Source organism: Herpailurus yagouaroundi, unplaced genomic scaffold, assembly GCF_014898765.1.
Source record: "Herpailurus yagouaroundi ecotype Mexico unplaced genomic scaffold, PumYag 162, whole genome shotgun sequence".
Taxonomy (NCBI): Eukaryota; Metazoa; Chordata; class Mammalia; order Carnivora; family Felidae; genus Herpailurus; species Herpailurus yagouaroundi.
This window is the reverse complement of record NW_024412403.1, coordinates 8,866,943-8,882,110: the sequence shown is the minus strand read 5'-3', so window position 1 is coordinate 8,882,110 and position 15,168 is coordinate 8,866,943. Positions and strand designations below refer to the sequence as shown.

Below are 15,168 nucleotides of genomic sequence, written 5' to 3'. Positions count from 1 at the left end.
TCGGTCATCATCACCAACGGCAGGTGACCTCGCGCAGGGCTGCCCGCAGGGAGAAGCCATAGGCCGGGCCCCGGGCTCCTGTTGTCCAGAGTGCAGCCGAGTTACGAGGGGCGGGCTGTATATGCACGGTTTAAATTAATTTATACAGAGACGACTATTTTAATAGAACTCCGCGGCCGGCTTCTAGATTTTTACGCAGATCCCGCAAACGCCGGTGCAGAGGACTGCGGCGCGCCCGCGGCGGGGGAGAAAGGCCCGCCAGACCTTTGTTCTCCAAGAGCCCGATCCCGAAGGGGGCAGAGCTGAGCGTCCCCCGCGTCCCCCGCGCGACCTCCACCTGCCCCGTCTCCGGGGGCGGACTTGGTTTCCTCGCCTCGCCACCAGGCCCGCGCGCCTCGCCTCGTCCCCGATGCGCAGCAGCAATCCCACTGGGGACTGAAGGAGCTTCCGCTCCGGGGGAGCCTCCGCCGTAAAGACGAAAGCCCGACCCAATCCAGTCAGATACGCCAGGCGGTGGCCCACCCGGAGGAGGAGGCTCCAGAATTCAGAGCGCTCTTAGATTCTTAAGGCAGGATGTGATGATTTAAGCCCCAGGAATCGACAACTCTCATGTCTTTAAAAGTCATTCATGAGCCTCATGAAAAGTTGTTTTAATTTAAGCCTTTTTTTTTTTTCGGTACAAAAATCAGCAAGCCAAGACCAAGGGAGTGAATGAGCATGGGTGTGCTTTTACTTCCTCCTAACCTCTGTGAACTCTTGATACCGAGAATAGCACCTTCAGAGTATATTGAATAGGCATTTAATGCAAAAAATTATATATAGCCAGATATTTTCTGAGAATGACATGTGGATGATTTAGGTGCCCAAGGCGACTGGCTACCCCTGTCAGGTTTGATTACAAGGCGAAATCCCTCTGGTCCACCCAGACCTGTATTTCCCTAGGCTCGTGTTTGCTACAAGTAGTGCTAATAAAGTTAGTTAAATTGCATGTGCAATATGGAAAATTGTCAATGGACTGCGCCTTGTGGAAGAAAAGTCGCTAAAGGGATCTGATAAAAATGGTGCATACATTTTCTTTAGCATTTCCTGCCTTTTCTGCATAGCAAGAAAACTCCATGAACATGTCCTGTATGTAGGAGGTAAACAGAAATCCTTTTATAAAGCACCAGCAGTGTTTTTAAAAATAAACTTACATTCATTTTTGTCTTTTATGTTTCTGCTTCAAGACTTCACCATTTAAAAATCCTACCATGGCTCTGAAGTGGTTCGATGCATTGAACCACCGTCTTCTAATTTGCTTCACCCGATAAACACTCCATCATTTCGCTGTGTCAGAAACGGTTTTCTTCTAGGAAACTCTGCGCCTGAGCGGAAAGATGTTTCACAGAAGTCTTTAAGGCATCGTTCTAGAATCAAAGGGCACCTGTAACCAACTGTTCTCAAAACGTGAAATGATCGTCTGCCGACCTGGTTGTCACACTGAGTGAGGGTCCGCCTCCTTTCTGAGCAGGGTGTCAGTTGCCTCGTGGTGGGGGAGGGGGGGTGAAATTTGCAAATTTTGGAACACGTGTGGTGTGGCAAAGGGAATGAGTCAAAAGAAGCGAACGCCTGCACCCCTGCCCTGCGCTTAGCTATACCTCATCAGCAGGTCTTTGTGCATACAGAAAATAAGCCACGGGGTAATTATTTTTTTTATGCTCACAACCGTCCTAATTAAACCATGATTCCTGGAAGGAGCGGTTTTGAGGAGCGGGAGCGATCACCCGACGTTTCTCAATAAAGTACCGCAAAATGCATTTGTGTCTAACTTGTTGCGAACCATCGGGGGCCGTGTTTATGAGTAAATACAGATCATGAAGGCTTTCGAGCAGCTTAAGATCAAAGGTTGCGGTGAAAAAGATAAGACCGTTATAGATGCACAAATGATAACGTAAACAGGCTTAACAATGAGTGCGTGTGTGCTTGAAAAATAAAATGGGTACTAGGGAGAACGCCCTTGTCTACACAAACATCACGGTTTTCATAGCCTAGAACGTGAAGGAAGATTCCTACGCAAGCCGGCTTTCAGGCGGCCAGCAGCTCAGTTTAAAGAGAACGGGAGTTACTATGGCAACCTAATATTGTTAGCCCATCTTTAAGAGTCTGCACATTTAAGCTGGGGGTATCGTTTCTTGACTTCGATGAGGCTCCGGCAGGGGAAGAGGAAGCATTTTAATAAATACGACTCTCTTTCACAAAAAAAAAAAAGAAAACAAAAATTGTAGTGGGTTCCTAACACGTTGACGAAAAATGCCAGATCACACGGATTTGAGAAAGAAACCCAGTTGAAGACTGGCTGGGCCCTCCAAGGGGCCTCCCGGGGAAAGGAATTCCTTTATGTTCATGGAAGCCCTTTCTAGAAAAGCCATTCCATTCATACCTTTGTAGAGAAGGGACCGGGGCTGCTTCAGGAGATCTGCAAGAGCGGTATTTTCCACTCCCTGGCCCCCCACCCCTTTGTCCTTTTTAAACAGTCCTAGGGCCAACCAAGCCTTTCCCCTTGGACCCTAAGGGTGGGAGAGGTTTACACGGTCAATGAATCCCGGACAAAGTCTACCCGAAGTTGTAATTTATTGTAACTGTAAGACAGTTAAGGTAGACTGTGGGGGCTGCTGCGATAAAATGACATAAAAAGGTTTTCAAACAAATGCCAGAAAATTACAGTCGTTTAAAATCGTAGTGCATCGCAACTCTTGGGCTATCGAAGATGCATTTATTCAAGCTGTTCCTAAACTTAAGTATGACATGTAAAGTTGAAATCTTGGGGAAAAGCCCCAAAACAAAAGTCAAGCAGTTCTTACAAAAGAACAATTCTCCAAGAACAAAATTTGTTCTTCTGTTAAATTTGTTGTCACATTTAATTTGTTTTTCAGTTTAAAAATTTATATTAAATTTCTTTCTCACCTGAGCTAAAAGGTTTTTGTTTTGTTTTGTTTTTGTTTTACTTTGGGTTTCATTCTTTGGAGTAATATTTCTCTTTTGTATGACACATTTGTCAAAAATAAATCAAAAACAACAAAAAGCACCCAGCTTCTTAATAACTTAGAAATACATACGTACTCCTTACCATGTAAAACTATTTATTTTGTAAAAATGTTTAAATATGAATAAAAATGCTGGTAACCAAGAGTAGTTGCCTGTTTTTAAAAATGAAACTTGTGGTAAAAATAACAATGAGCCCAAACTGTACAGAAAACCTGAAAGTTTATTTTGGTAAGACTCGATTTTTATAGGCATTGGTTTAAAGTAATTACTTTTCAGAGATGATTCTTTGAAAAGGTAAAAATGGGAAGGTGTACGCTTTTAAACATTTTTGATGTGCATAGTAATTATGCAGGAATAAGGATTCTCCATTTTCTGCCCGTTAGGAGCAAACAGAGCTTCCAGAATGCAAGCTGAAAATGTCTCCCTGCTACATCCTGAAACTGCTGGGTGAGGCTGGCTTTTCTCCCGCTTCCCAGGTCAAGGGCAGGGGGAACCACAGAGGCCAGCCCCGTGGGTGTACGTGGGGGACTCGGGGACTGGAGGCTGCATACTACCCTCACCTGGGCCTGTGCACCCACCCATCACACACCCCTCATCGGCCCACTCATTCCCACATCGGGCAAAGTCTGCGGTAGCGACCCCCACAGAGTGTTTGAGACCAGACACGAATCCTTGGACTTTTTGCCCACACCCCCTGAATGCTGCCAGGAGGCCCAGCATCAAGGGGTGCTGCTTCGGCGGGGGCCACGAGTCCTAGGGAAAACTTCCTTGTGCACATTCGGGGGTGCTTTTCCACGGCTTCCTCGGAAATCTGCCACCAGCCCGGAAGAGAGGCGGTCTGGTCTTTTACAAAACCAGGTAACATGCTCAATGCGCAGCCTCTACACGCGGGGGCCAATCAATGAGCAGCCTCTACACGCGGGGCCAATCAATGTGCAGCCTCCACACGCGGGGGCCAATCAATGCGCAGCCTCCACACGCGGGGGCCAATCAAATGCCCGGAAAGCCCACGCCAATCCTGAGTTCAGTTACCATGTTTTCAAGATTATGAAGAAAATGCAAAGTTTCCGTTAAGACTTTAAAGCTCCTTGAGATCAGAGATCGTCGTGCACAAAACGACCTCAAACCCATGAGTGTCACGTAGCAAGTAAATAATTTCCCTAACGCTAATAGCTACAAGTAAAATGCTTTTATTCAGCTCTTCTATATGAAGCAGAATTTCAAAAGTCTTTGGTTCATCTGAGGCAAAATCGGGTTTACGGAAAACGTAGCATCTGCTTCAAGTCTACTTCGTGTCCCTCAAGGCGACTGGGTGACGACACGAGAAAGAACAGTCTTAAAAGCACAGAGGCAAAGTGGTCTATGCCCGGAACATCTCCATCTGCGCTGACATGGCCACACTTCATTAGTTTTAATTTACAGAAAGGAAATGAAATGATAACATTTTTCCCCCCAAAGCAGAACTATCTAGAATAGGACTTCAGCTAAAAACAAAACGTAGCATGTTTTTCATTAAAGAACCCCCCAAAGAAATTCAAACAGTAACAATGGCAGCTCTGAGAGAGGACTTGCCTTATATTACAAAGTTTGAGAAATGAAACTCGCAGCATCAGCGGGGAGATCTTTCCTCTTGATGATATTTTGCAGATGCCCTCTCAAGGGTGAGTTCATCTGGTGATTTTGGGGTGGTGTGGACTTTTATTTAAACTTGTCACTAATTCCAAAAGAAGACTTAGACACTTAGGAGAGAAGCATTTTTTTTTTTTTTGACAAAATTCTAATTGAAGCCTTATTTGCAAAAATTACTTCTGAAGTTCTTTTAAAAGTTACAGTTCCAAAAACACATATTGGGTTATTGTACTTAACTAAACATGCTATTTTTTCCCCCTTCCTATGGTGCTGGCTGTGCCTGGCTAAAGGTGGACACATTTTATACCGAAAACCGCAAGTTTTTGGAATTAGCCTAAGTAAAGCTGGATAAAGATAGTGCTAGTGTATAATAAAGGGATTCTGTTCAATGCTGAGAGCTCCATCAAGTTTTCCTTCCACTAATTTCAGTTGGGACTGGCAGGAAGAGAGAAAAGTGGACAAAAACTGGCCTTTTAAGGCTGGAAAGTAATGCGTGTGATTCACAAGTTCAACAGAGATAGGAGTTACATGGAAAGAGCATGGAGTACATCTGGAAATCACAAATGTATATCAAAAGGTTTCCTTTCTTTTGTTCTTCCATGGAGACTTTTAGGGCATCAGATCTTGAACATCTTCTTTTAAAGCTTCTCACACACGCGCGCGCGCACACACACACACACACACACACCCTCCCTCCCTCCCTCTTAGAGGATGGGCGCTCAGTATCAGTTGTATTTCCTTCCTTAGCAATTTAGGAAGAGGGGTAAAAACTACGGCTTCCAAATAAAACGCCATGTACTTCTGTTCTCTGTGCACCAAACCGTCTTTCAGGAATCCACCACATTTCAAAGTGAACCTACAACTGGCTTAAAAGCCCCAAAGCCTCCCTCGTGTGTGGTATGAATGCGTCTTCGTCTCCAGCTGTTAGGGCCCCATCATCCACCCCACATTCAACACGAGGCCTAATCAACACTTTAAGGCTCTTGAACTTGATCCCATCACTTCAGGATATGCAGTAAATTCAAATTTATGAAAAGAGGGCTCATACATTAATGTCCAAGCAAGTAACTGATTTCCTCTCCAAGGTCACTGCAGCAGCCAGCGACACCCATCTCTGCGGCCACTTAGGCACTGTGACTGGACCACAAACCAGTGGGTCCAGAGTAACCCTCAGAAATCTACCTTCTCTTTCCTTATGGACAAAAAATAAATAAAACAACGAACTGCCAGTGTTCCTCTAGCAAAACACCTCCCTGGATGCTCATAAACAGTGTTACCAACCCTCTACCTCATTGCTGGTCTGGGCCTGGAAGCTTTTTTTTGATTTATTTTTTAACAGTCTGGGAGTGAAGGTCTCTGCTACTGGGGAAACATCTGAATTATTCCATTGCTGTTTCCAAATAAAAACTTGTGTTTTTTGTGTTTTTCTTCTGGGCCAATAAACACACATCCAAGCCCAAGAGGGGAGAAAGATTTCACACCTGTGGTAGTGCTTTATCTGAACTAGATCTTCTGCTACCCCCCAGAACATCTTCTGACACCAAGTCAAATGGCAACAGACAGAACAAAATTAAGGAATTAAGGAGGTTAATTGGAGGGAGAAAAAAAAAAATCCGCCTACAACTCTAAATCCGTTTTCCAGCTCCTCGGGCTAGGAAAGGCAGCAGAAATTGAACCGGAATGTTCGATGCAGTGGCTCCGCCCGCCCTCCCACTGCCCAGCGGCCAGGACAGTGACCCCAGGCTCGGGCTACTGCTGTTTGGGGATGATGAGGTTTCTTAGCATGTCGAAGGAGTTGCCGTCTGGATGCACCGTCACGATCTCACCGTCCTCCTGCTGAACCTGAAGGAACCCAGAGTCATCTAGGCCGACTATCCACACCTCCGGGCCCTCGAGGCCTCCCAGGCGGACCCGCTGGCCACTGTACATGAAGAAGAGCAGACAGTCACTGGGAAATGTCACGCAGTATCTACAAGACAGGTGGTTAAGTACTTACCCATTGTGTAAAGGGTTCGGGAGGGCGGGGGGGTGGGGTAGGATGCTCGGGCTCTCACTGGTCCCTCATGAACTGTTTTCATAAACTACTAGCATAATCAGGTTGATGGCAATTCCAACAGAGTTCGGACTTTCTCCTCATTCTGCTCATCCGGAGGATGATGTGTACCTACTTCCTCACCCCCTAGCACTTCTAAGAGCCACTGTGCAGCTCTAGGTTTTCTTGGCTTAGATTGGGGCCAAAGAAACTGAGCTGGGAAGCTAATTTTATAAAACAAAGCTGGGTGGCATCGCCTGCGAGTTAAACTCGCTCTAATGCTACTTTTAATCTTTTCCAAATGTACCTGCGGTGAGTTACATCCTTGTAAATAGTTTTTAAAATAGAGGATCCCTCCCCTCCCCCCGCCACTCATCTTTATTTGGAAGAAGTCTAAACCTGCAGAAAAGTTGAAAAAATAGTACAATGAACCTCAGATTCCCTCTTCGCTTATATTCACACCAACTGATAACATTTTCCATATTTGCTTTCTCTCTTCGTGCACACACATGCTTTTTTGCGGACGTTTAAAAATAAGTTGCAGGCATCATGACACTTTACACTTAAATACTTCAGCATGTACCTCCTAAGAACAATCTCCCACAAAACCAAAATACCATTATCACCCTCAAGAAGTCTAATCTTGGTATAATAACATCTAAAATATAGTTCATGTTTAAATTTCCCCATTGTCTCATTAATATTTTTTGTGGCTATTTCCTCCCATCCAGGATCTAATTATGAATCACATCTTGCATTTATTGTCATGCCTCTTTAGTCCTCTTTAATGTCAAACAAATCTCCCACCTTCTTCTTATTTTTTTGTGTTAGAGGACATTAACATTTTTGAAGCATAGAGGCCTGCTGATAGGTACCAGTGCCTCTCAGGCTTTGGGTGCGTGTGGATCCCCTGGAGCATTTGTTGAAACATGAATTGTGCTCGAGTGTTCGGCCAGCCTCAGAGTTTCTGATTTAGGAGGCCCAGGGTGGAACTTGAGAATAACCTGCATTTCTAACAAGTTCCCAGGTGAGGATGCTATTGACCCTGGGGGATCTTGCTTTGAAAACTGTTGATATCTAGAGTGTTCTACGATTTAAATAAACATGCAGGAAAACTCTCCGGTGATGCTGTGTCCTTCTCGCTGCATCCCATCAGCAGCAGACCCGGGATGCCAGTTCGTCCTGGCATTGCTGATGGTAACTTGCTCAAAATAGTGTCCGCCAGTTTTTTCTCCATCAGAAAGGGAGAAAATAGTTATCTAGACCTGTGCTCAGTTTCTTGTTTTAAGATAGTGAACTACTAATTGAATGAAGACATTTTAAAAGAGTGAAGACGGGCCAGCACTGACCTGTGTACCCAATACTTATAATAAAGGGGAAGAATGCCATTGGGCCCTTTGTCCTGAAACGTGTCGATCAGTTTCTCCAGCACGGTCACAGTTCTGGCGATGAGATCATCGGTCCTGAAGGGCTTCAGCTCTGCCCTGTGTTGCTTATTGTATTCTGTGACGAGATCATTGATGCATACGGTGGGGTTACTGTTACTCACGTTAAATCCACAGCCTGCAACAAAAGCAAACGGTTGAAAAACGCGAGCAGCTTCAACGTACTGGGAGGATCACACATTCCTCTCAACCACCTGGAAGAAGTTACAGCCTGGATCCCCTGCCCCCTGCTTCCTTGTCCTCATTTCAAATTTATGATCTCTGGCCACTTAAAGAATGACTTATCTCTTTGGGACCGGTTTCCTTTTTTCATCCTTCCTTTATTATCCTTGTTCAAGCTGGGATCACCCCAACCTTACTGCAGACCGGTTGGGGTGAGAAAGGCAGATTCGATTCGATTAAACAGAAGCTATGAACGGGACCGAGCTCCTTAGACTGGCCTCTGAAACGATCCTTCACGGGGTCGAGCCAAGAATCGTAGGTCTGCCCTGAGCCCAATATACAGTAAAATTTCTTGTTTCTTTTCCGACTTGAGTAACAGAACGCATGTCTGAAAATAAAGAATTTTATTCAGGTCTTAAGGAGTAAACTCTGGATTCAGAGATTTCAAACCTTGGTCATGGCATAAACCTAGAACACATCTTTTAATACTTTACCCTTGGAAGTCTCTGGTGCTAGGGTTACGCTGTTGGCAAGGGGCCAACCCATGTTCAGTGGCTCTTTTACAGGCTCCTAAACCACAGCTTCGGGAGAGCGAGTTACCAGCAGTGGGGTTTGAACAGGCTTGTCTCTGCTGTTACTTAATATCACCATCCTCTCCGGGAGAGTTGGAAGTCTTCAGAGAAGTCAAACCTCAGTTTTCAACAGGGCCCTGAATCAACCTCAAAGAGGTCTTCAATAAGAAATGAAATACGGCAAGAATGAAGCAGTGAGACTATCTTGTTTTCAGTGCCTCTGAGAAAAAATTCCCCAAGTACTCGCCTCAGATAGAATGGTGACATTTACAATAGCAGTATTCTTTGGTAAATGTTTGGAGCCATTTTCAGCGTGAAGGGAAAGACTGATTGGCCTCAGATTTTTTTTTTTTTTAATATACTGGCTATTAAAATACAAAGCAATATAAATTACATCTGGAAACAAAAAACACATAACTACAGCAACAGGGACAGAATCAGCAGGTTTTCATTTGTTCATTCATTCAACAACACACACGGCATGGAGGGTGAGGCATTAGCGTATGTGTACACGGTCCTGAAAATCTCCGTTATATTCAGAAAATTCCAAGTCCTGGGGGAAATAGCAACACTGACTAGTGCCAACTTCGGCTCCGCCTTTCTAAGGACCAGAGAGTGCCCTTGTCGGCGGCTCTGAATCTCTCCTCAAAGATGCCCCCCCTCCCCCCATCACCTCCCATGGCCTTAGGAATTTAACAAAAGCTATGAATTCTCCCCAGAGGAACATGTTCCCTTTCCTCCCCCGCCCCCAATGGCAGACTTCCTTAGCTCCCTGAGGCCATCCCCGGGGCCCCATTGATACCTACGGGCCCTACTTCAGAACATCTACATCCAGCCTCATTAACACATTTAAAAATGGGAAGCAGAGCTTGGACGATAGGAAACAGTTTGGTAGCAGTGCCGGAAACAGAAGCTTTGCATCTTTTGGCTGGCAGTTCTGACACGTCGTCACGTGTTTTGTGTCCGGTACTAATTTTTGAATGTTGAGTTCTCCTGGACATTAGGGAGAAGCTGATGCTCGGAGGAACAGGAACCTAAGAATTTCTGAAACTGTTTCTGAACCCACCTCCTCGCCTGATGCGGGTGCGCTGCGGGGAAGCGGGATTCTTCGCCCCACCTTGACCAGCCTGGAGCTTCTTCCGAAGGTCCAAAAGAACGCAACTTTTTCATGGCCTGGGAAGGTCCCATTAAGAATGCCAGACCACCAGGAGACCCATCCTTGAAATTAACTTTTTCTTATTACAAAATGGCATGTCAAATGTTTGTTTTCATCATTTCTAATTCAACAAGAAGCGGGCACGTGGAGAGGTGTAATAAAAAACCTGTTTGATGTGATACCAATTTGGTGGTTTCCATGGCCATAGACAGGAACGCTAAACCCCTTGAAGGGCTTTCAACCAATCTGGCCTGTTTTGCATACATATTGTGTTCTGTAACTTAGGACTCAGAGAAAAAGTAATCCCATATGATAATCCACTCCCCCCAATGTAGCCATGTATAAACCATTTTTATTTTTGCTTTTATTAATCTAAAAATGTGGAGGAAAGGGCTTTAAGAGCTTACCAATAAGTATATAAAATGTTTCTCCCAAAAGCGTTGAGTTAACCAGAACTCCACCAAGCTTCATGAAGTCACTATAATAAATATCGTTGGGCCACTTCACTCGTAAGTTGATATCCTAAAGGAAAATCTGTGCGTTAATCAAGCAAGCACAGGACACAAAGGGAAAAGGAAGATAGGCAGGATGTTCTCGAATCTAACGGAACATGGGATCTCAACCTCTCTTCTGGTTCTGATAGCTAATCTTCGAGACAATCCAGTGTGAAAGGACCACCTTGGGGCTGGGAGAGACCTAAAGAACACATCTGGCATAAATTCTGGCATTTTCCCCGCACCCCAGCACTGTTCATTATCTCAGTACAGGCATACGTCTTCATCGTGCTTCACAGACACTGTGTGTTTTACACACTGAAGGCTGGCGGCAGCCCTGAGAGGTGCAAGCTCATCGATCGGTGCCGCCGTTTCCCAACAGCCCTTGCCCGCTTCGCGTCTCTGTGTCACAATTTGGGAATTCTCACAACATTTCGAACTTTTTCATTATTTGGTTATCATGGTGATCTGTGATCAGTGATCACAACTCACTGAAAGCTCAGATGATGGTTAGCATTTTTTAGCAATAAAATATATATTTTTAAGTTTTTCATTTATTTTGAGAGACAGGGGGGGAGAGAGAGAGAGAGAGAGAGAGAGCATGAGCAGGGGAGGGGCAGAGGGAGAATCCCAAGCAGACACTGGGCTGTCAGTGCAGGGCCTGATGCGGGGCTCAAACTCACAAACCGTGAGCTCATGACCTGAGCCAAAACCAAGAGCTGGACTCTTAAGTGACTGAGACCCAGGCACTCTCTCAATAAAATATTTTTTAGTTAAGGTGTGTCCATTGCTTTTTTAGACCACAGTATAGTGCAAACGTAACTTACATGCACCAGGAAACCAAAATCCACCAGCAGTGAGCACCTACTGTGTGCTGGGTTGGGGGCAGGGAGAGAATAATACTTCTGGGTTCTCTTCCCTTAAGGAGCTCATGCCCGAGAGAGAAAAGATGCCCTAAGTTAACCAATATCATAAAAGGTGGGTAGAAATGTTTCAAGGAGAATGCTACAGAGATGCACGGTAGGAACACGGTTCACTGAATTATTACGGAAGGATCTCAAAACACTGCCGACAGTCAGCAGTTAACAGAAACGATTTGTTCTGTGGCTCACTGCGTCTCTACCCTGAAGCAACCCTGGGCGACCCTGCCTGAGCCCCGATCGCAGTGGAACGGTGCTGGTCACTGCCTTGAGCTGGGCCACCCAGACCCCCACCTCCTGCCGGGACTCTTAAGTGGGCACAGAGACCGGGTGAGACCCAGTGGGTGCTGGAGCTGCCAGGACTCCTGGGCCGGGGGTGGCAGCCAAGTTGTGCCACGTGTGGGGAGAAGAAGGAAATCGGGATATATGAGGCTGAAAGAAAGACACTCAGCAAATAAAACGGAAAGACTGCAGGGTAGCTGATAGCCTCTGATCCCACAGTGCTTTCGCTTCCTTCCCTGAGGGCCAGTACCACCCAGAGCCGCTTCTCAGCCCTAGTCCCTACGTTACTTACACCAGACCCCCAGGGGGTACCAGTTTTGTCCCTGTTTTACGAGGAAGAAACTGAAGCTGACAGAGACTGCCTGGGTGGCTGGCAGTTACACTCAGATGCAGCAGAGCTGGGATTCTTTTTCTCCCTCCCCCCCTCTCCCCTCCCTTTCCCTTCCCTCCCATTCCTTTTTTTCCTTCCTTCCTTCCTTTCTTCCTTCCTTCCTTCCCTCCTTCCTTCCTTCCTTCCTTCCTTCCTTCCTTCCTTCCTTTTAAATGTTAATTTACTTTTTTAAGAGACAGCATGAGCGCCAGCTGAGGTAGGGGCAGAGAGAGAGGGAGGGACACACAGAATCCCAAGCAGGCTCCAGGCTCTGAGCTGTCAGCACAGGGCCCGATGCAGGGCTTGAACTCACGAACCGTGAGATCATGACCTGAGCCGAAGTCAGATACTCCACTGACCAAGGCACTCAGGTGCCCCCAAACCCAGGGCTTTCTGACACCAAGCCCCCAGGGAGCTTAATACTGTGCTACGGAGCCTGCTGCTTCCAAGAAATTTCCTTCTCTCCCTTCAACAAGGCCTTCTTTGCATCTCAGCCAGCGGAATACATTTCTGTTCTGCCCCGCAGGGCACTCTAGGCAGAGAGGAGAAATGCAAAAGCACAAAGGAACAAAAGCATAAAGAAGACGTGGGGATGAGCACCAGGACCTGTAACTGACAGGGAGGGAGCTTCATAATCCTTCGTGTCTAGAACAGGGATCTCCATGGCGGCCGGAGCAAGGGTGCCATTCTGCTACCCTTCCCCAGGGGACACTGGGCAATGCTGGAGACATCTCTGGTTGTCACAGCTTGAGGGAATCCCACTGGCACCTAGAGGGAGCAGCCAGAGACGCTGTCCCACCTCCTGCAGAGGAAGGCCTCCCACCTGAGATGTGGGGCCCAAATGTCAACAGTGCCAACGGTGAGAAACGCTGGTGTGGAAAATCTGTAGCTTGGAGACTTTGGCCTTGGTCACTCTCGCAGGTCCCCTTCTTTGTCCTCTCTCGCCTTCCCAGGCCCCCATGTACCCAACACGGTCCCTGCCCAAACTCGGCTCCTGCGGTAGGTGGGCAGCGGCTTTCTTCCGTGCTGGCCCCGTTCCCGGGTTCCCGATTTACTTCACATGTTCAGGTCTAGTTGGTCAATGGCGGCTTACAGAATCGTGGCTTCTCCTGTGGGGAAACTATGGCATCTATTTCAACGAAGAGAAAGGCCGCGTGCTTATTTTTATATTATCTCAACCACGTATTCAAACAGCTGCCGCGGGCCTCCCGGGTACAAAGTGCTATGTTAGGCTCTTTGGGATCAAAATAAAACTACTCCTTCATCCACAGAGCTGGTTCCTTTACAGGAGATGGAACCAGAAGCACAAATAACACTGCTCCAGAGCGAGCCACGGGAGAAACCATAAAAGTGGCTCAGACCTTCCAAACACCAAAAGGTTAGAAGAGGGAGTTTGTAGCTAGAAGCTTCCGGGAATGGCATCGGAGCAGGGCCTCCCAGGGCAAACAGAACTTCCAGGTACAGGGAGGGGACAGGAGGGGACAGGAGGGGACAGGAGGGGAGGGGAGGGGAGGGGAGGGGAGGGGAGGGGAGGGTGGAGGACTACAGGCACCTGGCATGGCGGGGACCTCGCAAACAGAAGAAACAGTAAGAGGGATGGTAGGCAGTGGATTGCAAGCTCTGGAAGGAGTAATGGGCATTTCCGTGACACTCCCTCTGGTCCAGGGAGACAGGCACCATCTGTGTGCTGATGGTGACATCTGACCAAAGATGTAAGAAAGGCCAACTGTACAGAGCGCCTGGGTGGCTCAGTCAGTTAAGTGTCCGCCTTCAGCTCAGGTCATGATCTCACAGTTCGTGGGTTCGAGCCCCACATTGGGCTCTGTGCTGACAGCTCAGAGCCTGGAGCCTGCTTCCGATTCTGTGTCTCCCTCTCTCTGACCCTCCCTGCTCACGCTGTCTCCCCCTGCCAAAAAATAAACATTAAAATTTTTATATAAAAAAAAGGCAAACTCTACGTAACTGGGGCCTATTTCAACCATCCTGGATTTGTACTGTGTAAGCTAAATGGACTCTGTTAAAAATAAATACTGAGAGGGGCGCCTGGGTGGCGCAGTCTTGGTTAAGCATCCGACTTCAGCCAGGTCACGATCTCGCGGTCTGTGAGTTCGAGCCCCGCGTCAGGCTCTGGGCTGATGGCTCAGAGCCTGGAGCCTGTTTCCGATTCTGTGTCTCCCTCTCTCTCTGCCCCTCCCCCATTCATGCTCTGTCTCTCTCTGTCCCAAAAATAAATGTTGAAAAAAAAAAAATTAAAAAAAAAAAATAATAATAAATACTGAGAGGCACCTGAGTTGATCTCAGTCAGTTAAGCATCCTAATTGGGCTCAGGTCATGATCTCAGTTTGTAGGTTCAAGCCCTGTGTCAGGCTCTGCACTGACAGCATGGAGCCTACTTGGGATTCTCTCCCTCCCCCTTCTCTCTGCCCCTTCCTCACTTGCACTCTCTCTCTCTCAAAATAAATAAACTGTAAAAAAAACTTTTTTTTAAATAAATAAATCCTGAGAAAGCAAATCCTAAAAGTTCTTATTACAAGGGGAAAAAAATGTTTTCTAGGAACTATAGGAGGTGATGGGTGTTAAGTTCCTGTGGTAACCACTTCACAAGTAGGTCAGGTCATTGTACCGTGTGCCTCAAACTTACATGGTCAATTCTATCTCAGTGAAAACTGAAAATGAAATAACGGAAGAATACATCCAACCCCAAACCAAAGTCACATCACACAGGTGAGACTGGGCTGCGTCACTACAGAAACAGGACAGAAGGAGGAGCGTGAGGGACAACACCCATCAGGTGTGCTGTTGAGGGCGGGCTGCCCACCTCACATCCCGCTGCCCCCAGCCCTTCCCGTAAGGCAGGCACTCAAAGAATGCTCGCTAAGTTAACAGGTGAGGCTACAAGGTCAAAATCAAAGCCAAGAAAAAGCTAACCAGGCTAATTTAAAATTTAAATTTTCATTTATTTTCCTAAGACCAACAAACCTGTTGCTAGGGTTAAAAATACCGCCGGGGGGGAGTGGGGGGGGGCGTGGGGGGGTTTTTCTTGGCTCTGATTTGGACCTTGTAGCCTCACCTGTTAACTTAG

At 46.7% G+C, this 15,168-nt stretch overlaps 1 protein-coding gene across 5 annotated transcripts in view; it reads right to left on the bottom strand.

Annotated features, from left to right (window-relative positions):
- Positions 1-3,224: 3,224 nt before the first annotated feature.
- HLCS (holocarboxylase synthetase) overlaps positions 3,225-15,168 on the bottom strand; it is a 230,972-nt gene continuing 219,028 nt past the window's right edge. For all 5 annotated transcript variants that reach the window (XM_040483952.1, XM_040483950.1, XM_040483951.1 and 2 more), the window contains 3 exons: positions 10,428-10,542; positions 8,035-8,248; positions 3,225-6,574 (listed from right to left, as the gene is read on the bottom strand). In XM_040483952.1, the coding sequence (XP_040339886.1) occupies positions 6,403-6,574; positions 8,035-8,248; positions 10,428-10,542 (501 nt within the window). In that variant the 3' untranslated portion in view covers positions 3,225-6,402. The remainder of the gene's footprint in view (positions 6,575-8,034; positions 8,249-10,427; positions 10,543-15,168) is intronic.